We start from the raw sequence: 25,999 nt of genomic DNA, 5'->3' as shown, positions 1-25,999 counted from the left end.
TCTTTATTGACGTTTCTTATTTAGCTGTATAATCTAGTCTTAGAGTTTTAAATTCCATCTGTATACTGACAATGTCCAAATATATCTCTAAAATTCGAAATTCTTTATATTCATCAGCTACTTAACATATAGAGATGAATAACTACTACACTATCAAACTCAACCTATTCAAAACTGAGCTCTAAACCTTTCTTCCTAGACCCACTCTTCCGATATTCTTACCCATTTTCAAATGATGGCAACTTCATTCTAGGTTTCAGGCAAAAATCCTAGAGTCAACCTTGACTCCTCTCTTTCTCTCACATCTGTCAGCTCTATATATCAGTTATAGTTTAATCTGGAGAGCAGAACCATCCATGATATGGACTCAGGAAGTGATTATAAGGATGAGACCTTACACCACGGTGGAAGAGGAGAAGGAATAAAGATCACAAAGGAGATGATTAAAGGATCTGAGAAAAGTCACTAACCAGGGACCATAAGGAGCACTTATAAAGAAGTCTGTGGAAACCTGGTGCCTTTGTGTTTGATGGTGGGCCTGAAACCAAGGACAGCTGTACACACAGATGGGGAGAAAATCTGGTTGTGAACTGGATGTGAACTCCAAGGACAAACTAGAACCATATCTATTTTTTACAGCATCTACACTTGATGATGTTGGTGACTTGAAGAAGACACTATTTCCCTTTCCCAGAGCTGTACATGTACCTGGCCCAGCATTCAGAGAAGCTAAAAGAGGAGATCAGTGCCAACAGCTTGCAGGTCTAACTACTGTCCTACACCATTCAGGTAAGCCAGCAGAGCAATGACAATGTGCACATCTGAATATAACAGCTACTACTGCACTTCGGCCACCCAAATATCACACATCTCTTGAGGCCAGCTCTAAACTGCTACCATACAAGGAAAGGAACTGTAATTTTAATTCAGCTAAATTTAAAAAAAAAAAAAATCACCATACTTTACCTCCAAAAGATATTCAGAATTTGACCACTTCTCACCATCACCAATGTTACTACACTAGTCTTATTAAGTCAAAAGAACTCTTGCCTGGATTCCTGCAACAACCTCTTCACTGGTTTCCCTGAAACTTTCCTATCCATTCTCATCACAGCAGCCAGAGGGGTTTTTATAAAATGTAAATCAAATCATGCCATTTCTCATCCCAAAACCCTGCAATGCCTACTTCCCTCAGACTAAAAGCTGAAGTCCTTACACTAGCCATGAGGTGAGATAATACAAGGTCTGATCTTTACTACTTTTCCCTCCCTCATTTACTCATCTCTTGCCATACTCTCCATCATGCTGATCATGGAGCCTTTTGTTCTAGCTGTTTCTTTTGTCTGGTATGCTCTTCCCCCATATATCTGTTTGGCTAGTTCCTTCACCTCTTTCAACTCTTTGCTCAGATCTTACTTTATCAATGAGACTTAAAATACTTTAACTTGTCATTCCCCCCTTCCAAGCTACAACACTCAATCTTTTATTCTATTTCTTTAAAAGAAAAAACTTCCATGCTACTTGCCTGTCAGCATATCATTTAATTCACTTATCTGTTATAGTTATTGTCTGTCTCTCTTGCCTAAAATGTAAATTCCATAAGGCAGGGATCTGATTCTTTACAAATGTATCACAGTTTCTAAACCAGTAACTGGCAAATAGAGGGTGCTCAATATTTATCTGCTTAACAAATGAGTCGACTGTAGTTCTAAAAGAAGAGAAGAAATGGGGTAATGATAATATTTGAATAAATAATGGCAGGAGATGTTCAGAACTGATAACAAAAAAATACATATAACATTTTCCAGAAGCCTAATAAATTCCAGTTGGGAAAAAAATCCACACCTAGACTCATCATAGTATATCTGAACTACACTAAAGACAAAGATTGTCTCTTAATCAAAGAAAATAAAAGTTACCTTCAAAGGAGATAATTACACTACAGCTGATTTCTCAACAGTAACAATGAAAATCAGAAGGCACCGGCAGATCATCTATACATTAAAGACAAAATTTGTTTACTTCAAATCCAATGCCCAGTGAATAAGGATAAAATAAACACTGCCATAAAAACAACTGAATTTATTACAGGCGGGGCCAAAAAAAAAAAAAAGTTAAAGGATGTAAGTAACTACAGGCAGAAGTTCAGTAATTTCACAGAGTAGAAAGTATAAGATGATAGAAGCAATGCATAACAAAGGAAGTTATAAGTAAAAAGGAAAAGCAATCAAATATTGAATGTACATAATAAATTAATGTCTGGTGGGCTTTAATATAAAAAAGAAAAAGTCAACAACACTTAAGTTGGAAAGGGGCTGATTAAAGTACACTACTTGAACAGGTAAAGATGTCAACTTTAGACTGAGTTAAATATGCATGCTAAAACTTCTTTGGGACGCCTGGGTGGCTCAGTCGGTTAAGCATCTGGCTCTTATTTCAGCTCAGGTCACAATCCCACAGTTTATGAGTTCAAGCCCCGCATCGGGCTCTGTGCTGACAGTGTGAAGACTGCTTGGGATTCTCTCTCTCCGTCTCTTTCTGTCCCTACCCTACTTGATCTCTCTCTCAAAATAAATTAAAAAACTTAAAAAAAATTTTTTTTTTAATTTCTAGAGTAACCATCAAAAAAACAAAATTTCAAGTTGAGCAGGGGGAAAAAATCTATCAAAATAAAAGAAGGCAAGAAAAAATAGCAAAGTAAACACAGAAAAGGTAAGATACAAAACATGAGAGGGCAAAATTTTTTCATATATATGACTAATTCAGGTAAATGTAAACAAAATGCTTCATTTAAAAGATAAAGACTGTTCATTTAAAAGATAAAGATAACCAAAACAAATAGTAAATCCATCTAAACGCTGTTTACAAAAGAGAAGTCTAAAACTATAAAGAAAAAGAAAGATTAAAGTTAAAAGATAAACAATATATAGCAGGTGTATTCATTTCCTAGGCCTTCAAGAGTAACACAGTACCACAAACTTGGTGACTTAAAACAACAGGAATTTATTGTCTCACACTGCTGGAGACTAAAAGGCTGAAATCAAGATGTTGGCAGGGCAGGTCCACACTTCCTCGGAAACCTGTAAGAGAGATTTTTTTTTTTTTTTTTTTTTGTCTCTTCCTAGCTGCTGGTGGTTTGCTGGCAATCCTTGGCATTCCTCTGTTTACAGCTGCAGCCCTTCAATCTTTATCTCCATCATCCCAGGGCATTCTCTCCTCGTGTATCTCTGTATCTTTTCCTTTATTTTATCTCCTCGGATGACACCTGTCATATCAGATTAAGAGCCCACCCTATTCTAGTATGACCTCATCTTAACTTACATCTTAATTACATCTACAAAGACCCTATTTCCAAACAGGGTCACATTCACAGGTACCAGGATATTCAACATATCTTTTGGAAGGACATGACTCAACCTCCTACACCAGGCAAACAATAACCAAAAAGAGATGAGGAGGGGGGAAGAGAAGAAAAGCTGTCAGAGTTCTAGTAATATCTAATGTCAGAATGTACTAGGTGAGAAGAAAGGTATTACAGTAAGACCATTAGGAGCTCTTGCACTAGTCCAGGCAAGAGAATGCTAGTTTGAACTAAGTTCATGTCTAAGACACAGAGGAAAGTCAACAGATTAAGTAATATCTGGGAAGTAAAATGATATTACTTCATAGGATAACCAGATAAAGGAGGACAAAGATGACTTAATAGGTTTTTGGCTTATGAAACTGGTTGAAATATGTTGCCAATCTCTGTCTTCTAGCCAGAGTAACTTTCTGAAACACAGATAATATAGATTCTTTTTATAGTCTTCACTAATTCTCCAAGGTTAGTCCTTGGGAGTTAATTCTTTACTCTGGCTTTCTTGGTCTATCACAATCCGGTCCTGGCCTCCTTTATTCAAATCGCCACTTCTACAAACTCTATTCAATAAACATTCCATGAGATTACATGACTTCTTTCAGACTGTACTTTACCTTAAATGCCAAGTTGACGCATTTACAAAGCTCTGCTTAAAGGAACCATCTTCGTTAGAACCTTCTTTCTGCTATTATTGACAATTAAGATATTTTTATATGTAATATATAAGATTGTCTGGGCTCCTGTAGTACTTTATTCACAGTTATAGTACCATATCTGTCACACTGATGTTTATCTACATTTATCTCCCCAGTCAAGCTACTCACACCTTCAGAGTAGGGCTTATCCATCTTTTTATTCCCAGCACCTAATAACATGGTTTGCACAGAGTTTTCAATAAATGCTTACTGAATAGTGATTCATCAGTTATAACTAACACTGCTCCTTCCTTACTATGAGGCAAATCTAAAAGTAAACGGAACACAAGTAGGATTGTGATTTTTTTTATAAATTAGATTCTGAAAAAGATGAATAAATGTCTTTGTTTCTTAGTAATGAATTCATGCAATTTATAGTTAATTTATTCTAAACTCCCTTGAGACCATGTAATATGGTCTATACTTTCTACAATAAGCCCATATTTAAATGCCCAAAGCAATTTTTAAATCTAAGTAATACACATGGCAAGCTCTACCCATAAAAGTTAAAACATCACCCAAAAGAGATACATTAGATGATATTTAAGGAATTCAGGTATCATATAAATAATTTAGATTGTCAATTTCCAAATAATTAAATGAAAATAAAATGTACTTTTTAAAAAAGCTGTAAAAGCTAGATTTCTTTTGATGCCTGAAAATGTGTCTGAAACCTGCTGTGGCTTCTGTTTATCAATTTGAACCTAAAGTATCTTTAAGCTGCAGACACACAAAACTTCTAGTTAATATAAGTTTCTAATTAAAAGAATAGAAGGTAGTAATTTAGTGTAAATACAATTATTACATCTATACTGTTACACTAGACAATGCTGGTATAGTATATGGGCATTTAGGAAATCCAGAGCCTCAATTTCTATTACATAGTGAAATGCATTTCCAACAAAGTATAATTTTTTTAAACAAAAGTCATAAATAACAGGTATCAATATACTAATAAAATTAAGATATTAAAAATAACCATGAGCACTACTACTACATATAGATTTGCAAAAATCTTGGATCATAATTGTTCCTACTATCCCATTATTCAATACTTGGAAGTCCACTTTGCTAAGATAGTTTTCTGATGTACACAAAGACAAAATGAGCTCCTTTCATACCCTCCCCCCATATTCTGTCCCCTGAGAGTCAAAGCTTAATATGAGTTCCATTTTCCAGAGATAAAAGGACTGCATTAACAATGATGTGCCCTAGCTTTCTTCTTTTTACAATAAATTACCATATTTATATTTTGATGCTGTCATACGCTACAGGATATTAAATATCCTCTTGTCATAATTAACTCTTTAAACCAAATTAAATGGCTTGGCTCAAAACGGACTGTGGAAGTTAAAAGAATATAATTCTATTACTCATTATTTTGCAATTATTTTAATAATCAGAGCTATTTAATTTATTCCATAATTGATATTAACTGAGAAATACAGTGGCTAAAAAGCTCAAATCTTTCCTCCTTTAAGATATAAACAAGAATTTGAAGTTGGAAGTGTTTAGCAATAAATATTTGGTAACTTCAAAAATATTTTAGGCCAAATCCTAATGCAAAAACTACAACCAATTGCTAATTTAAAAAATCCCATCCGGGGTACCTGGGTGGCTCAGTCAGTTAAGCGTCCGACTTCGGCTCAGGTCATGATCTCGCGGTCTGTGAGTTCGAGCCCCACGTCGAGCTCTGTGCTGACAGCTCAGAGTCTGGAGCCTGTTTCAGATTCTGTGTCTCCCTCTTTCTCTGACCGCCCCCACCCCCGCCCCGTTCATGCTCTGTCTCTCTCTGTCTCAAAAATAAATAACGTTAAAAAAAAAAAGTCCCATCCATAATTATATCAAATATAAGCCACTAGGCTTAGTGATATTTTTATTAAAACATAATTGTTTCTGCAGTAGACTAATGTAATGCCAAGGAAAATAACTCTCCTTTATATAGTCACTACAAACAGAGAAGTACATTTTTAGGAGTAAATGGAAATTCTCTACTTTTCAAGGACAACCTAAAAATTTCTGAAGACATAAAGGTAAAGATTCTAAAAGAAAAACAAAATTTGTTGCATATGGTCTAAAAAAAAGTTTCTTCTAAATAATAAACAGAAATAACAAAATTAGGATTTCAAACTAACTTTAGGATTTTAATAAAAATGCAAATCAATGAGCACTATTAGAATGTAACCTTTTATTTCCTTCAACATTAAGGTGATAATTTGTTTTTTGCAAGTTAAAACACAATGGAAAGATTTATGGTTATGTGAAATTACTAAATAAGCATTCTTCTTAAAAATATTATGTGAAAATATACTTGAACTTAGAGAAAGGTTCTGAAAAAAGGGTATATTCAAGGTATGAAATGACCACCAATGAGCACCAGAGCCAGGTGAAATAGGGATAAGTTTAAGTAATTGATAAAAATCTGATAATTAAAATATAAATTCCAACAAACTGTTTGAAAGAAGTATAAAGAAAAAATAAAAACACAATGCACATGATTTATATCTAAAAGGATAGATTTTACTCACAAAAAGCAAGAGAAGCAGGGGAGTAGCTAAATAGTGTATCAAGCTTCTTGTCTTACACATGGGAGTTAAGAGACAGTTTCACTCCAGAGTGAGATATTTAGAGTTTAAAAAGCCTTTGAAAAACTTAAGGGTGATTACAAATAGAAGTTAAAACACAACACACAATACCAGACCATAATGAAAATCTCTATCCTCTCTGTTACAGACTGAATGTTCATGTTCCCTCAGATTTCTTATGTTGAAATCTAATCCCCAATGTGATGGTATTTTGAAGTGGGGACTTTGGGAGGAAACTAGGGTCATGAGGGTGGAGCACTCAGGAATAGGTTTAGTGCTGTTATACGAAGAGTCCAGAGGGGTGCCTGGGTGGCTCAGCTGGTTGAGTGCCAGACTCTTGATTTCAGCTCAGGTCATGATCTCAGGGTCATAAGATCTAGCCCCACACTGGGATCGGTGCTGAGTGTGGAGCCTGCTTGGGACATTCTCTCTCTGTCTCTCTCTTTGTCTCTCTCTCTCTCTCTCTCTCTCTATCCCTCTCTTCCACTCCCTCTCTCTCTAAAATAAAAAAGCAGCAGCAGCCACAACCACCGCTGCAGACAGAGAGCTGGCTCCCTCTTTTACTGCCATGTGAGGATACAAGTCTGCAACCTGGAATAAGGACCTATACCAGAACCCAATTATGCTGGCACCTTGATCTCAGACTTCCAGCCTTCAGACCATAAGAGATAAATGTCTGTTGTTTAAGCCACCCAGTCTATGGTATATTGTTCTAGTAGTTTGAGCTGACTTCTGGATGTGGGAATGAGGGAAGAGGGTTATGCAGGAATACTTTTGTGATCATAATTTATAAAACAAGTAATAAAAATGAATAAATATATTTTTTAAAGTCAAAACCCAGAAGGACTACTTGAAAATTAAAAACAAAAGATTAAGGGGCGCCTGGGAGGCTCAGTCGATTAAGTGACATCAGCTCAGGTCATGATCTCACAGTTCCTGAGTTCAAGCCCCACATGGGGCTCTGTGCTGTCAGTATGGAGCCTGCTTCAGATCATCTCTCCCCCTCTCTCTCTGCCCCTCCCTGCTAGTGCTCTCTGTCTCTGTGTCAAAAAATAAACATTAAAAAATTAATAAATAAAAGATTAAGGATCATAGTAAGATAATCATTTAAACATGTGTGACTCATGTCCAGCTCCAAATTGTCAGCCTTTTAAGCCAAATAAGTGTCTTTTGAATATGGAAGGAAAGTGATTTGTGGCTCTCTCCTGCATAGGCTGAGAAGAGCCCTAAGATGAAGACTGAAAATTATCAAACTGTGGAAAGAGCACACACAGCACAGAAATCTGTGAAAATCCTAGAGATAAAAGAAACACTGACCCCACGTGATGTGCCTGACCTTCCTGGCCCATTAGGGGCTAGGGCTGAAAATGTCTGAGGCCTGAGATGGGAGAATGTGCAGAGTAAGAAAGCAGGGAGGCTTTCCCAATTATTTACTACAGGAAACTAGAAGCTTCTATGTAAGTGATGCAGTGGAATAAAGATCACATATCTTTCCTTCTTGTGTGGGCCGCCACCATTTATAGCACTCCAACAACCAGATCTGAGCCCCAATGAACCAATACAGAAAAGATAAGAACACGACAGCCCATCAAGGAAGGAAAAAGAATCAAACTGACATTAGGCTTCTCATCTTTAACACTGGAGCCAAAAGAGAATAACAACGAGAGAAAACAACTGCACCTCAGGAATTCTATACTCAAGACATGATTAACCTATCAGGAAAAAGAAAGATACATGCAGTTACGAACGAATTAAGGGTAATAACCTATGCTATTACTGAAAAACTTACTCAAGAAAAATACTCCTGAGAGAAAAATACTCAGGAAATGATTATCAAGAGAACAAGTGAATCTGAACAAAAAATGGAAGATGAAGGAAAGAGAAAAGTGGTAGGCAATAAATCTTGCAATATATAAATGCTACTAAACTTAAATTAGATAATGACAAACTGAAACTATGTAGTACAGCAGCCAAAACTCTATATTCTTCAAATAAAAGGAATAGGCACAGTTATAAGACAAATTCTTAAAAAACAGCCTTGAAGTGAAATTTAAGATGTTTTAGTAATATCTGTAGGGTTGGGTTGGGCAGAATTTCTGGTAAATATTCCAGTAAAACTTAGGTGGGGAATGGTAGTGAGAATAAAAACACAATCACAAAGTTACACCTTTCCCAAATTAATCCTCAACACTGAAATTTTCCAACATCAGGCTCCAAAAAGCATCTTTTACTCCCATCTTTACAAGTTTAGGTAACAGCCTTAGCATCGCCATCTGTCTCATAAGCATTTGTTTTTTTGTTAAGTTCCAGCATGTCATACATCAGACGCATGATTATTTATGTGAATTAAAATATTTCAGGGGCGCCTGGGTGGCTGAGTTGGTTAAGCATCCAACTTTGGCTCAGGTCATAATTTCACAGTTCGTGAATTTGAGCCCCGCATCGGGCTTTGTGCTGACAGCTCAGAGTCAGAAGCCTGCTTCGGATTCTGTGTCTCCCTCTGTCTCTCTCCCCAAACCACCCCCCCCCCTTCTTTCTCTCTCTCCCTGCCCCTCCCCCACTCATACTCTGACTCCATCTCTCAAAAATAAACATAAAAAATTTTTTCAAAGATATTTCTAAATGGATTTCAAGTCTATTTTTCCTTGCTAGACCTCAATTTCAGTTATCCCAGATTGTTCTTACTCATTTGATAGTTTTTCCCACTACAGTGCAGCTTTTAAAAAGGTAAAGACGTGGAGCGCCTGGGTGGCTCAGTTGGTTATGCATCCAACTTTGGCTCAGGTCATGATCTCACAGTTTGTGAGTTCGAGCCCCCCATCAGCCTCTGAGCAGACAGCTCAGAGCCTGGAGACTGCTTTGAATTCTGTGTCTCCCTCCCTCTCCGCCCCTCCCCTGCTCACGTTCTGTGTCTCTCTCTCTCAAAAATAAACATTTAAAAAAAATTTAAAAAGGTAAAGATGCCCCCTCCACATAAGGAAGAGGAAAATAAAAAGCTCTGAAGTGATTACCATTTGGTAGAAGTGTTTTATAAGCATTACTTATTGTTCCATAATAAGTAAAAGCCTGTTTGATAGAAAATTACCAAAATTAATTTTATAACAGTGTTGTCATAAAGGTAATTCAGAAATTCAATTTAGAAAATATTAACTAAATATACTCCAGGGCCTGGTACATCGGAAAAAAATAAATGAAAGAATGCTCAACAAGGAAAGGGTTGGCAAAGAAGTAAAGGAAGCGAGCTTCTGAGAGATATTATGCTTTTGTTGAAAGGTGTGCACTGCTCCAGGCATTATCTGACCTCCTGAGATCATATGCAACAGTTTATGCACACATTCCTTAGACGTCATGTTTTATAACACTGACAAGTTTAAATAATATAAACCCTCTTTTAAAAAAACATAGAATGTTCCATATTTGGGATATGTTTAATGTTTCCTCATGGTTAGATTTAAGTTATATATCTGCATCAGAATACCAGATAAATGAAACACATGATGTCCATTGTCTCCCACTGCTGATGTTCATTTCGATAAGCCAGTCACAGGTTTATCCTATTTCTCAACTGAATAATTACTATTTTCCCCTTGTAAGTTAGAAGCAATCCATAGAAAGACATTTCATAACCATAAAAATATCCTACTGCTCATAAAAATTTCTCCCCTAGACTTAGCATCTATTGATTATTCTTGCTTGAGCCAATCTTTACTAGGACAGTGGCGAAATGTTTTCTACCTCCAAGATTCCTTCCACATTTCCCAATGAACATTCTACTTCAAGCAAGACTACATTTTCTCTCCATTTATTATCAGTATGGGCTCATGGATTCCTATTTTTATCAAGGTTTGTGATTCATTACTGTCCTTCATTATGTTGGTGCTCACCCTGTCCTAAGATCTGGCCAGTGGGAGTCCCTTTTAGTTGACTCCTGTATGCCCCCATTTTTTCTTTTTTCACCACTTTCTTACTTTCTGGCATAAGAAGATGTTCTAGGTTCACCCTTTCGCTTCCCTCCCTAGCCCTAGAATAAGCCATTTCTTTGAGGATGTCTGGTTCTTTTGAGTGGGAAATGGTATTAGAAAGCAGCATCTTGGTGGTAGATCCACTCATTGTAACTGAGGTGTCTGCTTCCAGGTTCTGTCAGTGCACAGAGCTAGGAAAAGTATTTATATAAATATGTATACTTATATATGCTTATATATTTGTATATATTGTACACATATATACATATTCAATTATTTTAAAAATTCTAATCCACTCCATAGGATTCTTCACTGTCTTCTATTCCATATTTGTGTCTTCCTCATTCCTCAATGAGAACACTGTCTCCTAAAATCAGTACTCATTTGTTCAATCCCATAAAACAGTTTTACGTTTCTACACTGCAAAAAACAAATCTACTAAAAAAGAATTTAAAATTTGTTTACAGTTCTCTCCATCTCACTCCTCCAGAGGGTCTATAAGTCAAATACGGTGTTCATAAGTTATTTAAATTCTCCCCCACCCAGAATGTGATTCAAAGGAGGAATTTAACTGTACTTAATTCATACAATATTCCCCAGAGATATCTACCAAGTGACAAGCTTCTTGTAATGTAAAAGCTAACTTAGAGAAATTTCAATTAAGGAATACATACCTGAGATTAGAGCAAAAGACACAGCAAAAAGGTTCTCATCATAAAGAATCATTTTAAAGTGAATAAATATAAAAGTTAAACTCCAAAGAACCAAATGATGAAACAAAGATGATCCCAGTTTCTCATTTAAATTAATAAGTGAAAGGAAATAGTTTGACTCCAGTGAGGTCACACGCAGATGTTCTGAAACCACATGCTCCTTTTCTCCTAATAGTTACTCACAGGCACTTTGACTATGATATTTATTCTTGGTAGATGGACTGAGAAAGATTTTCTGCAGGAAGTAGGGAGGATGAAACAAAGGAGTTCACAGGAATTAGTAATACCTAATACAGATAGCCAGGCAGAGGAAATGAAAAGCCAGCTGAAGCTCCTCCTTTCTTCTCCTAGCCCACAGTGGAAATAAAACATAACCAAGAATTTGAGATGGGCTACATGGGTGATGGGCATTGAGGAGGGCACTTGTGATGAGCACTGGGTGCTGTATATAAGTGATGAATCACTGATTTCTACTCCTAAAACCAATATTGCACTGTATGCTAACTAAAATTTAAATTAAAAAAAGAAAAGAATTTGATACAAAAACCCCCTAAAGAACTAAAATCTAAGGAAGCATCTGTCTTAAAAAACGTTTAGGCGATGAGACTATTTCAAATAAGGTAACTAAAGTGTTATTATGGACCATTTGCTAAAAGATGAAAATAGTCATTGACCAACTATGCCAAATAGCTTAATCATTAAGCATACCATGTAATAACATTGGCTACAGTAGTGTTTTTATCTCTAATATCACTTATTTAAAATAATTTTTAATGATGCAAGTTAAGAGTGAAGCATTTCATACAAAATAAAGGCAGAAGAGGAAAAAACAAGAGAGAAAAAGGCTCAGTTCAGCAAAGAAATAACTTTTTCCCCATATAATTTATTAGCTATATTCTTGCTGACTTAATCCTTTCTTATACAAGAACATTTTTTTCAACATTTTGAATATTTTACCACTATTATTTCCTTCTTAAAAATAAAAACACTAGGTCAAACAAGCATGAGGAATAAAATTAATCATTCTATTTTTTAAATAAACTTGAGCAGAAGGAAAAAAAACCCTTTAGTCAGCAAAGAGGACATTTTCATACATTTTCTTTTTTTTTTTTAATATTTATTTTCAAGAGAGAGCAAGTGCAGAAGAGGCAGAGAGCAAAGGAGACAGAGAATCTGAAGCAGGCTCTGAGAGGTCAGCACAGAGCCCCATGTGGGGCTCGAACTCACAAACTGTGAGATCATGACCTGAGCCGAAATCAAGAGTTGGATGCTTAACTGATTGAGCCACCCAGGAGCCCCTTCATACATTTTCAATAGGAGGTAAAGTGGAATCATGTAGTTGATTCTACTGATTTCATTGTGCCAGCATTTCTCAAATTGAAATGCACAGACCTGAGCAGGTTAAGACCTGAGCCCCTTAATAGAAGGCAGAGGTCAAGACCCTTGCAGAAAGACCTAGCAACACTACCTCATGTACAGAGTATAAACCTTCACTGGCAAACAAAAACCTGTAGGCCATATCTAGCCTGACACCTGTTTTTGTAAATAAAGTTTTATTAGAACACAGCCACACTCATTCATTTACATACTTTGTGACTGCTTTTGCACTACAATGGCAGAGTTAAGGAGCTGTGATAAAGACTATATGGCCTGCGAACCCAAAAATATTTACTATCTAGCCTTTTATTAAAAAAATATGTGCTGGCCCTTGCTGTAAATCTTCCTCTAATTATTCTTCAGAAGACTGGCAGCGCTTGCTAGGGTGATTATGCACTGGAAAAAAGAAATACTTGAACCAGTCAGGGATTACCAGACACTCCCTTTAAACAGACATTAATTACCAGGGATGCAAAATGCCAACAAGACCTGTCAAAGAGAGCTTAGGGTGGGTGATCAGGTGATAAATGGGTTTCTGGCTCAAGTTTAAATCTAAATGGGGCAGTGTGTCCACAGATATAACCTGTGGTTATTTTCCAGTTCCTGAAAGTATAACTGGAAGAATTTCCACCTTTGCTCTCTGACCCAGGGCGTAACCCTTATTATACTAGGAAAAGCCACTGAAAGCCCCTGGAACTTGCTCTCCCTACCAAGGATAGAAAGCAAAAGCAATCATGCAGCCATATCCCCAAGACAGGTACAGAGATTAGTGCCACCATCAAAGACTTAAAAAGATACTGGAGTGATAAATATCAATCATATATCCATTTAATTTAGATGTTTAGCCTATACAGAAGGTGGATAATCATGAAGAATGATTACAAATTACCATACATTTAATCAGATTGTGACAGCAAATGCTGCTGCTGTTCCAGATGTGCTATCTTTAATGAAGCAAATCAACACAATCTGAAATCTTACATATAACTACAAGTTGGCAAATATGTCCCTGTATTAACTGAGGTACTATCAGAAGATACTTGCCTTGGCCTGGCATGACCAACAATGTAATTTACGGCCATCAACTCTCCTGCTTTTTGCCATAGTATACTTCATAGAGACAGTGGTCATTTTTTCTTAATAGTTTAATATAGTTTTTATTATGTGACATGCAGTGGACTAAATGTTTGTATGTATTATCTCATTCACTTTCCACAAGGGATAGGCACTTCTATTATCTACATTATACAGCTATAGAAACACAAGTAACACAAAGATTTAACCTAAGAGTGGCAGAGCTGAAATTAAAATCTAAGTGGTAACCTTTCAGAGCCTCTTTGCTTAAGAGGATCTACTATACTAAGTCTGGTGAATAGAAGAGCTATTTTGTTTGCACATTTATCCATTTTTTAGTTGACTGATATTTGGATTGTTTCCACTTTTTGGCTATTATGAATAATATTGCGAAGAAGATTCATGGACCGATTTTTTGTGGACACAGGTTTTCATTTCTCTTGCATATATACCTGGGACTAAAACTGCTCAGTCATATGGTAAGTCTATCTTTAACATTCTAAGGAACTGCCAGAGTGGCTGCACCAATTTACAATCTCAATATCAATGTTTGAGGGTTCCAATATCTCTATACCCTTACCACCACTTTTATTATCTTTATTTTTTCCAGAGATGGTGATCATTCTAACATTATATAGAACAAAACATTTATCCACAATACTGATGATTCTGGACTTACACTTATTAAAAATGAGGAAGAAGCAAAAAGTTCTTTAGATCCCTTAGTAAGACATATATGTGAGACAAAAGATGAGAGAGAAAATCCACAAAATTAAGGAGTCCATTACTGAAGTAAGATTTTAAGCAGTCCAATGGCCTAAGAGCTGTCAGATAGCCTCTCCAAGGTAAAGACAAGTTACGACATGTGCACTATTTACTACTAAAAGGGGGTTGGGGGAGCGGGGACACAATGCTTGAAAAGCATTTATAAGTTGGGATCAGAGAAACAGAAAGCTCTGTAACAAATCCAAGCTATAGTATAAGCCGTTCTGCTACTTGAACCTTATAGCCCACCATATCCATTGTCTAGAGCTTTGGGCAAGGCCCAATAAGAGAATCATACCAGTCTTCAGGGTTTTAGAGCAAAAACATGCCATTTCCTAAAGATCATCAATCCTTTAAGAAACAGATCCTAGCTTGCTATTGGACTTTGAAAGAGACTGAAACACGTAACCACATGATGACTTAAGTTGCCCATGATGAAATGGGTACTATTTGACCCACTAAGCCATAAAGTGTTGGGACAATAGGAACATACTATTCATTAAGTAGAAACGCCACATAAGATACTGGGCTTGAGTAAGTCCAGAAAATATAGGTAGAGGTATGGTTTCTTTACTTAGGCAACCGCTTTCTTCTCTTCAATCCACACCTAATATCAAGGGGGAATTTCTTATTACCAGATGGGGGAAGGAAAAAACTTACAAATAGTTTAAAGTTCCATGATGTCCTAGAAAAAAAGGGAAATGGACTGCTGCATGACAACAGCCTGAAGACATCAGTGATGGGAAATTCTACCAATGGGCCGAGCTTTGAAACATACAGCCTGGACTGAGAGATGATGGCCAGAAGCATAAATTTACACTGACTGCCGATAGTTCAGAAAACTGGTCAAGGATATGGAAAAAACAGGATTGGAAGATTAGTGACAATGAAGGTATGGGGAAGGTGGGAAAGGTACATAAAGGGAACACTCAGAATAGGCATGGATTATGAAGAAATAGGTATTCATTACAAAGGAGGCTTTCAATAATCAGGTGGCCAAAATGACTCATTCTGAATGTCAATCCTTTTATTTCCCCAGCCATCCCAGAGTTTACTCAAGGAGTTCTTGTGAAAATGGCAACAGTGGAAGAGGCAAAGGCTATGATGCCTGGGCTCTTTCCTCAACACAGATGATCTGGCCACAGCTACCACCAAGTGTTCAACTTGCCAACACTTGAGACCACAATGAATGAGTCCCTTGATATGGCATCATTCCCCAGGAGAACTAACCAGCCACTGACCCACAGAGCAAGGATCGCTATGATCACTACAATGACAGCATATTGTAAGTCTTTTGGTAGGTTGATTACACTGACTTCTATCATGGAAATAGAAGCAGTTTATCCTTACTAGATCACATAAATATTCTAGATAACATTTTTTTTCTCTTTAACACTTCTACTAACATCACCTTCTATGGACCTATTGAATGTCTTACTCATTAACATGACTTGCCATAGGGGCACCTGGGTGGCTCAGTTGAGCATCTGACTTCGGCTCAGGTCATGATCTCATGGTTTGTGATTTCAAGCTCTGTGTCGGGCTCTGTGCTGATAGCTCTGAACCTGGAGCCTGCTTCCAATTCCAGTCTCCTCTCTCTGCCCCTCCCGTGCTCATGCTCTGCCCCCCCCCCCCCACTCTCTCTCTTGAAAATAAACATTAAAAAAATTTTTTTTTAATTTAAAACATCAGTTTCCATAAAACTTACTTCAAAAACAATTGGGGCAATGGGCTCAACGCCTTGAAATTCACTGGCCTCACCTCCCACCTAGAAGCAGCTGGCTTAACAGAACAGTATAATGGTCAACTGAAAATTCAATTACAACACCAGTTAGGAGACCACATTTTAAAAGGATGGTTGTGGGCTAGGACTTTAAATCTGTGACCAAATATATGGTGTCCTTTCTCCTTTAGCCAAAATACAGGAGTCAAAGACCATCCTTATCTCAATATGATTCTTAATTATCTACTCACAGAACTTTTGTTTTCCATCCGAGCAACTTTAATGTAGAAATTCTGGTTTGCAAATAAGAGTGCTTCTATATCAAGGGACACAAGAATACCCCACTGAATTAGAAACTGAAACTGCTAGTTGACCATTTTGTGCTTCTCATGTTATCTGAACCAACAAGCAAAAAGAGAGACAGACAGAGAGAGATGGATTACTCTGCTAGCTGATGTGACTGATTCTATTACCAAAGACAAGCCAGATTGTTGCTACAGAAACCACTAGGAAGGGCTATGTCTGGAACCTAGGGTATTCTCTGGGGTGCTTCCTGTCCAACAGTAAAAGTTAATGGAAAACTGCATAAACAACAAAAAAAGGTAAGACCACTGAGGACCAGACCTATCAGGAATAAAGGTTTTGTGTCACCTCACCACGTTTTTATGTTTTAGCCTAGATCATCTCAGAACAAAGGAAAAATGAAATGGACAGAGGGAAAAGAAAGCTTCAGCTATGGTCTTATGACCGGTGTCAAGACTGCCGATGCCGACTAACTTTACAATTCAGTCATTAAGCAATAGTATTTGTATGGAATCATGACTGAATCTGAGGAGAGATTAACATCACCCAGTGATAGACAGCATGACTGTCTCCTAGAAATGGGTAAATGATTAACTGGGAATTTGTGTCCCTGTACTTCGAAGGGACAGTAAGAATATATGCACCTCAAGTGAAAGAATACCATTTTTGCTGTTTTATGGAAATTCAAGCATGTGTAGAAGTGAATGGATGATAAGTAACTAAAGAAGTGGACTGAGGTAATATTAAGGTATCGTCACTTCACTTCAAACTCATTCTCTTTGCTCCAGTTTGTTGTATAATTCTTGGGGGCAGGGGGTAAAAGACTAAAGAAGAAAGAAGGTACCTATTCGCTCCTGTTTGCAGCAAAAGTTCTCTACCCTGGAGTGACAACTGATCCCAGTAGTACCAGTTGACTCCCCTGAAGTTTCTACCGCAGTCCTCAGATCAACTGCATTGGGCCTCCTCTGAAAACTCAGCACCTGCTAGCCAGTACTGTACACGTCTTCAGATGTCAAAATTTAGAGCCATAAGATATATCCTCCGAGATCTTGAGGCAACACCACCAGCAGCTGGCAGTGACCTTCTTATAAGCTCTCCAGGGCCTTCTCCAAGCTTTTCAGTTTTTTTTAAATATTTCATTTTTTATTTTTAGAAAGAGAAAGCAGAGGAGAGGGGCACGGGGGCAGAGAGAGAGTGGGAGGGAGAGAGAGAGAGAGAGAGAGAGAGAGAGAGAGAGAAAATATGAATCTCAAGCAGGCTCCAGGTTCAGTGTGGAGCCCAATGCAGGGCTCAAGCTCACTACCTGAGGACCAGGACCTAAGCCAAAATCAAGAGTCAGATGCTCAACTTACCGAGCCACCCAGGTGCCTCTAAGCTTTTCAGTTTTAATAATTCACCTCCATTCATTTGTTCCCCTTTGCATGGTAAGTGCTTCCTGCAGTTACTATCTCTTCAACATATTTTTGCCTTTTCAGTTCTTTAATAACTGATTACAATTCTTCATATTAAATCAATTCTGTTAAAATATTTTCTGTTTTTGTTTTTGACTATACCCATATTGATATATCTATTAACATCACATAACTATATGTGAATATAAAATCAAACAACAAAGTTGGATGGTAGGTCTGAGTTCAGTTTCAAACCTTTAAGAAAATCTTATATCTCAACAGTCTGGACCAATTTATAAAAGACACTATTTAGAATGTTATTAGCAACTTTCCTAGAAACACATATGAAGATATAGATGTAAATATAGATGAAGATATAGATATAAATCTCAAAAGATTTATACAATAAAAAAAAAAAGACACTGAATATTTCCAATCTTCCTATTATAGGTGATAACTCAATTTAATTCTTATACACACACCTTTTTGTATTTTTATGTTTATATATACACTTCACCATTTGATATTTCTTGAGTGTTTATTATATTCAAGTCACCATGAACCACATAGGGGCGCCTGGGTGGCTCAGTCGGTTAAGTGTCCGACTATTGATTTCGGCTCAGGTCATGATTTCATGGTCTGTGGGACTGAGCCCTGAGCCCTCCTGCATTGGACTCCCCACTGAGAGCACAGAGCCTGCTTGGGATTCCCTCTCTCCCTGCTCCTCCACGCTCTCACTCACATTCTCTCTCTCTCTCAAAATAAATAAAAACTTTGAAGAAAGGAAATATGCACTTTTAAATCAATTTTAATTAAAATAACAACAAACACTTAAATGCTTACCAGGTGCCATCTGTTCTAAAATATTTTACATATATTAGCTCATTTAATCCCTGTAAATCTCATGACTCCAATTTCTATTATATGAATGAGGAATATGAGGCACAGAAAAAAGGAGTGTGCTCAAGGTCACACAGCTAATAAGGATATTTAAACCCAGGCAGTCTAACTCTAGAATATGTGCTCTAAACTACTTGGCTATACAAATAATAAGCTCACCCCACTCACTATAAGTCATGGAGACTGTACTCAAGAGTTAGCACTTTCCAGAATATAGACTACCTTCATAATCCTAGCTTTTCACACAATGACCACGGTTTTTGGTTGCAGATAAATTAATATAAACCCACAATATTTTTAAAATAACATATAGCTCTTAGATGAAAATCTATATAGTGTGCCTATAAAGTTCAACACAATGTAAATAACTGAGATATAGAGAAATTATTTAGGTCATGATAAATCAAAGTTAATACACCCCAAATTTTCAGAAATGATACTAAAAGCAGTTAAATAAAAAGCAAATTTTAGGTTTTAATTGCCATTAACAGGGCATTCAACATAATGCATTTTTCTATTTGTGTTAAATTTCAATCTCATAAGAATCTATACTATACCCACTTTATTACAGCAGCTGGAGACATTTTCAAGGATTGGTACTTGTATTCTATCTTTTAAGACATTCTACTCCATTCTATGCTTTAGATTAGATGAGCTTTTAGATTTAAAAATACTTACAAGTACAATCAAGAAAAGAAACGAGCTTGTCTGATGGTATTTTAATAACTTAGTGTCACTTCACTGGTCACATGCTATGATTCTTACAATTTAGAGACATAGCTATTCTCCTTTCAAACTATTACAGGCAGATTTCTTAAAATGCTCTCTAACATACTGCATCTAACATAAGCATTAGATACAAGCTCATTTATTTAGTGGAAACTGCTATAACACATAACATTCTTTACGTTAAAAACCCATATTACTCTGGCTAACTGAATATTACATGTTTTATGTAATAGTTATCACACTGTATTTCATATTAAATACCCTATTTTTGAAAACTGACACCCATGTTTTATAAATAAATTATGTACCTACACCAATGTAACTTCCATATTCCCATCATAAAATCACCCTCAATGCTGACATTTTGATGTTTTAAAAATGCATTAGGACCGGGGCGCCTGAATGGCTCAGTCGGTTAAGTGTCCGACTTTGGCTCAGGTCATGATCTCACGGTCCGTGAGTTCGAGCCCCGCATCGGGCTCTGTGCTGACAGCTCAGAGCCTGGAGCCTGTTTCAGATTCTGTGTCTCCCTCTCTCTCTGACCCTCCCCCCGTTCATGCTCTGTCTCTCTCTGTCTCAAAAATAAAATTAAAAAATAAATAATTATTTAAATAAAATTAAAAAATAAAAAATAAAAAAAAATTTAAAGAAAAAAGATGCACTAGGATCAAAAGTAAATCCTTTTCTTTTTCGGTAAGAAGACATTGAAAAATAGCTAAAATTTTAAAAGAACAAAATGTACATTAAAAAATACTAAGAACAAAGCAAAACTGGGATGACAAACTACTAAACTGAATTCCATTCTGCTGTATTCAAATGCAGTGGACAACTGCAAGGAAACAGTTGTTTCCTTGCTAGTTAGAAAATGGACATTCTATACATAGCCTCACGTAGCTTTTTAAGTGCTAACAATTATGACCCATAAAAAGCAAAACAAAATAATTTTTCAAAACTCAACATCAATAAAACACACACAAGGGTTTATATTCCTTAACTCTGTATTATAAATACAGTATTAGACAAAATAGAAAATTAAGTAATAAAGCAATTTAAAATTTTTTATTTTACCTTTGGACTCATATTTCACAAGAACCATATTCATCTATGTCTTTTATGGGAAAAAAAAGATGCAGGCAGCCTATCAGAATTAATCCCTCAGCTTCCACTGCTAGAAGTGAAGCAGTCTTCCAAAAGGCATTTCCGAAAAACATATCAGGCCTACACTCGGCTTGCAGGACTATCAACATACAGGTTCCAGAATTTACTGGCAACTCAGAATATCTGTACACCAGATACTTTGTCAGGAAGAATGATCTTGAATTTAATACTTATCAATACTTATCCAAAGATTTTATACATATAGTTTGAGGCAATTTCAAAAAATTGATTGATAAGATTTAATTATCAATATTAATAATTAATAGCATATTAATATAAAGCATTTTTATAATGTTGATTAACAACAAAAACAAAATGTTAATGATTAACATTAATTGGTATTGATATTAACATTGTTTCCCAAGGATTAAATAAGAGAAATAATGTTTAGGTAAGTACTGATAAGAAGTAAACTCAAAGTTATCCTTTCTCACAAAGAATCTGGTGTACAGATATTCTGGGTTGCCATGTTATTTCTTTTATCTACTCTTTGATTATATATATATTCCATACAGTCCTATATATAGTCCTATAAATACATATATTCCATACCATCCTATAAATAGTTAAAAACCCATCTGTCCTTGGATAAACTCAGACCAATACAGAGTGAAATACTTCCAAGAAACAGTATTTGGGGCCCCAGATAATTGTTCTAACTAAACTATACTATATACTAAGTCACAAACTCTTATTTAAGGATGTAAAATATTAAATACCCTTATTTTATGAAAATTGACACTCATATAATTTATCACACTCCCTTTTTTTACTTAGGATTCACCACACTGCACACTATCCTTCATCTAAAAATGCACAGTCTTGTGGCACCTGGGTGGCTCAGTCAGTTAAGTGTCCGACTTCAGCTCAGGTCATAATCTCACAGTTTGTGAGTTTGAGACCTGTGTCAGGCTCTGTGCTGACAGCTCAGAGCCTGGAGCCTGCTTTGGACTCTGTGTCTCCCTCTCTCTCTGCCCCTCCCCTGCTCGCTCGCTCTCTCTCTCTCTCTCTCAAAAATAAATAAACATTTAAAAAAATAATACCAAGAGCACACTTTACACACTGAATGTTAGCCAATTTGACAATAAATTATATTTTCAAATAAATGAATAAGGAAAGAAAGAAAGAAAGAAAGAAAGAAAGAAAGAAAGAAAGAAAGAAAGAAAGAAAAAGAAAGAAAGGTGGGACTAACCACATTTCTTTAAAATAAATTAATTAATAATAATAAATAAATAAAAATGCCCAGTCTCTTAAGAAACTTTATCTTCTGGAGTCTGGATTCATATAACTGATTCTTTGTTCCATTAGCTACAAAAAACAAATCTGTAGTTTACCTTTGGCACGCAAAAAGGATTCCATAGCATGTACTGGTAACCTTTTCATCCTTTTGTCACTGTTATTTACTTTACGATTTCCTTGATCAAACATTACTTACTTTATTGTTATATATTTATTTAACATCATAAAAATTTGTGGAACAAGGTGAAATGAAACAAGGAATTCTAAAATAGCAACCAATAAAGTCATATAAGGAAGATTAACCAGTAAATGAAAAAAACACCTAATGAACATTATGAAAAATCTTAATGAAAATCAACAATTAAAACCTGACCCTAATAAACTATGGATAAATGTTTGCTATGTAAACGCAAGCATGAAGTAGTTTCTTTCAAAGTAAAAAGGGCTTACCTCAAAACATTTAGTTATAATAACAATGATCATATCTTACTTTTATAATTCACCTGACAGGATTACTTAAGTGAAATCTATTTTCACTTCTACAATTTAACAAAGTTCGTTTTTTATATGAGAAATATCTGTACTTTTAAAGACCAAAATTAGTAAAGTTTAAAGGATGCTACAAAACATTACTAGCTCTAATAGCTGAAAATCAGATGTAGAGGTATTATACATACATTGTAAAATAAAGTATTTCACTTTTGCAGAGGGAGGGTAACATATATGTAACATATCCAGTAAACAGTGAAGCCTTATACAAACAGTATTATTTCATGTAAAAATGGTGGGAAGTGCATACTTACCCTTCTCCTCCCATTCTTGTTATCTTTAGGCGAAAATCCACAGAATTCAAACTAGGAGGCTTCCATTTCAAAATATCATCACATCGACCAGGTTTATATTTCTAAAGTGAATTAAATGACAGTGATTAATAACAAGCTAAAAAATAAACATATCAACTACTTTTTATAGTATGCTTTGTATTTTCTTAAACTGCAATACAGCTGATATACAATGTTATATTAATTGCAGGTGTACAACATAGAAGTCTGACAATTCTACACATTACACACTACTCACCACAGTAAGTGTACTCATCATCCGTTGCCACACAAAGTTATTACAATATTATTGCCTATGTTCCCTATGCTGTACATTTCATCCTCATTACTTATTTATTTTATAATTGGAAGTTTGTGACTCTTAATCCCTTTCAATTACTTCTTATTAAGCAAAACCACTACTTCTTTTCTAAATATAAGTTTTATCTTAACTGATGAGCGAAGCTAGTTACTGACCTTCTTAGTAACAACCTTTCTCCTTTTCCTGCCAAAGTATGCAGACCTTTATTTGTGAAAGTCCATAAAAAGAATGAAACCTGTTATTCTCTCCAATCCTTCTAAAAATGGATAGGAAGTTTGATAGTTTAAAAAAAAAAAAACAAAAACTGTTTTTCTCTTGTTCAGCTTTACTGTGGCATAATTTACAACGAATAAAGTTAACCAGTGAATTTTAACGCATGGATTCAATCAACTTAAAAATTTCATAATTTGTGCTGCCTTTTGTGCCCTCTTTAAGGAATCTTTGCACATCCTAAGATTGCTACAATTTTCTTAGAAAATTTTATCATTTTAGCTGTTATTTGGGAGTATAAGACCCATCTGAGGTTAATTTATTTATATAGTATGAAGTAAGGGACTAGGTTCATTGGCATATGGATGTCAAATCAATACAGGGCCATTTGTTGAAAAGATTATCTTTCTTCCCTGAGTTGCCTTGGCACCCTTGTCAAAAATTAACCACTTACAGCTACAGATATATGTCTATTCTCACTAATCTGTTACACTGAATAATATGACTTTCCTCCCACTAACAGCACACTGTCTCAACTACTGTGACTTTATAATAATTTTGAAATCTAGTTGTGTAAGTCCTTAAACTTTGATCTTTTTCCAAACTCTCTTAGCTAATGTTTTACTTATATTTCCACATAAATTTGGGGCACCTGGGTGGCTCAGTTAAGTGTCCGACTTCGGCTCAGGTCATGATGTTGCAGCTCGTGGGTTTGAGCCCTGCATCAGGCTCTGTGCTGACAGCTCAGAGCCTGGAGCCTGCTTCGGATTCTGTGTCTCCCTCTTTCTCTGCCCTTCCCCCACTCACACCCTGTCTCTCGCTCAAAAACAAATAAACATTAAAAAATTTTTTCCACATAAATTTTAAAATCAGCTTGTCAATTCCTATGAAAAATAAGTCTATTGGGATTTTAACTAATATTGCACTGAATCAAAAGGTCAATATGGGGAGATAGGACATTTGAACAACACTGAAACTTCCAATTCATGAACATTGCAAATCTGTTTATTTAGGTCTTCCAAAATTTTTTTCAGCAATGTTTTCTGATTTTCAGTATATAAATCATAACACAATTTTTGTTAAATTCATTCCTAATAATTTAATATTTTGGTGGGATTATCAATACAAAAAATCAGATGTGTTTCTATAACAAACAATCAGAAAAGGAAAGCAATTCCATTTACAGTAACATCTAAAAGAACAAAATACATAGGAATAAATTTAACCAAGGAAGTGAATGATCGTATACTGAAAACCAAACCATTACTGAAAAAGTTAAAGAACTAAAAAATGGGAAAACATTCCGTATTCATAGAGAGTGTGATATTGTGATCTACAATAAGAAATAAACATTTGGTCTTTGTCCCATTTCTAGTGCAAAACTCCTAAAACCCTTGGAATTCCCTAAACAAGGCGAGCAATAGAGGTCTTTTGTCCTGTCAATTGAAGTAGATTTTGGAAAGCACTTAACATTGAAAGCTGGTTGCCAGAGCAGCCAACCAAGTGATTAGGGGGTAGGAATTTTCAGTGCCACTCCCCCAACTTCTGAGGAGGAAAGAAGGGCTAGAGGTAAGATTCAACCACCAATGGCCACTGATTTAATCAGTTGGTCCTATCTAATGAGGCTTCCTTAAGAAAACTAAAAAAAGATGGGGCGCCTGGGTGGCGCAGTCGGTTAAGCGTCCGACTTCAGCCAGGTCACGATCTCGCGGTCCGTGAGTTCGAGCCCCGCGTCAGGCTCTGGGCTGATGGCTCGGAGCCTGGAGCCTGTTTCCGATTCTGTGTCTCCCTCTCTCTCTGCCCCTCCCCCGTTCATGCTCTGTCTCTCTCTGTCCCAAAAATAAATAAAAAACGTTGAAAAAAAAAAAAGAAAAGAAAACTAAAAAAAGACGGTTTGGAGAGCTTCCAGACTGGTGACCATGTGAAGACTCAGTAAGAGTGGCAAGCCTGGAAATGGCATGAAAACCCTGTGCCCCTTCCCCAGTCCTTGTCTATGCACTGATTCCATCCAGCAAATTAATCAAACCTGAGGGGGGGTCATGGGAACCTCTGATTTATAGCCAGCTGGTCAGAAGTACAGGTGATAACCTGGGCTTGCAACTGGCATCTGAAGGTGGGTTGAGGAGGCGGCAGTGTTGTAGGACACAGCCCTCAATCTGTGGAATTTGACACTACCTCCAGGTGTCAAATTTGAGCTGAACTGTTGTACACCCAGCTGGTGTCCTAGAATTGCTTATCGATGTGGGGAACCCCCACATACACACTGGAATTGGCCTCAGAATACCAATGTAGGAAGGCTTACTATTGTTAAGATGTCAATACTACCAAAGCAATCTACAGATTTAATGCAATCCCTTTCAAAATCCCAACAGCCTTTTGTGCCTCAAATTCGTAAGGAATTACAAGAGACCCAGAAAAGCCAAAATAATCTTGAAAAGAGAACAAACAAAGTTGGAGGATTCGCACATCCCAGCTTCAAAGCTTGGTACAAGGCTACTTGTAAACAGAGATACTGGCATAAAAGTAGACATACAGACCCAACAGAAAAGAATTGAGAGTACAGAAATAAACCTATACATCAATAGCCAACTGATTTTTTTAAGAAGAATGCAAAGTCTGTTCAATGGGGAGAGAATATTCTCTTCAACAAATGATGCTGGGATAGCTAGAATTC

The 25,999-nt window shown here is 36.3% G+C and overlaps 1 protein-coding gene across 1 annotated transcript in view; it reads right to left on the bottom strand.

Moving 5' to 3' along the window:
• RNGTT (RNA guanylyltransferase and 5'-phosphatase) overlaps positions 1 to 25,999 on the bottom strand; it is a 306,404-nt gene that overhangs the window by 110,668 nt on the left and 169,737 nt on the right. Inside the window, exon 13 of the mRNA XM_019442831.2 lies at positions 22,776 to 22,876. Coding sequence (XP_019298376.1) covers positions 22,776 to 22,876 — 101 coding nt within the window. The remainder of the gene's footprint in view (positions 1 to 22,775; positions 22,877 to 25,999) is intronic.

The sequence above is a fragment of the Panthera pardus genome, unplaced genomic scaffold (assembly GCF_024362965.1).
Source record: "Panthera pardus isolate Hobbes unplaced genomic scaffold, ASM2436296v1 HiC_scaffold_17, whole genome shotgun sequence".
In the NCBI taxonomy this organism is placed as follows: Eukaryota; Metazoa; Chordata; class Mammalia; order Carnivora; family Felidae; genus Panthera; species Panthera pardus.
The sequence above is the reverse complement of the archived record's forward strand: the minus strand, read 5'-3'. Positions and strand labels throughout refer to the sequence as shown.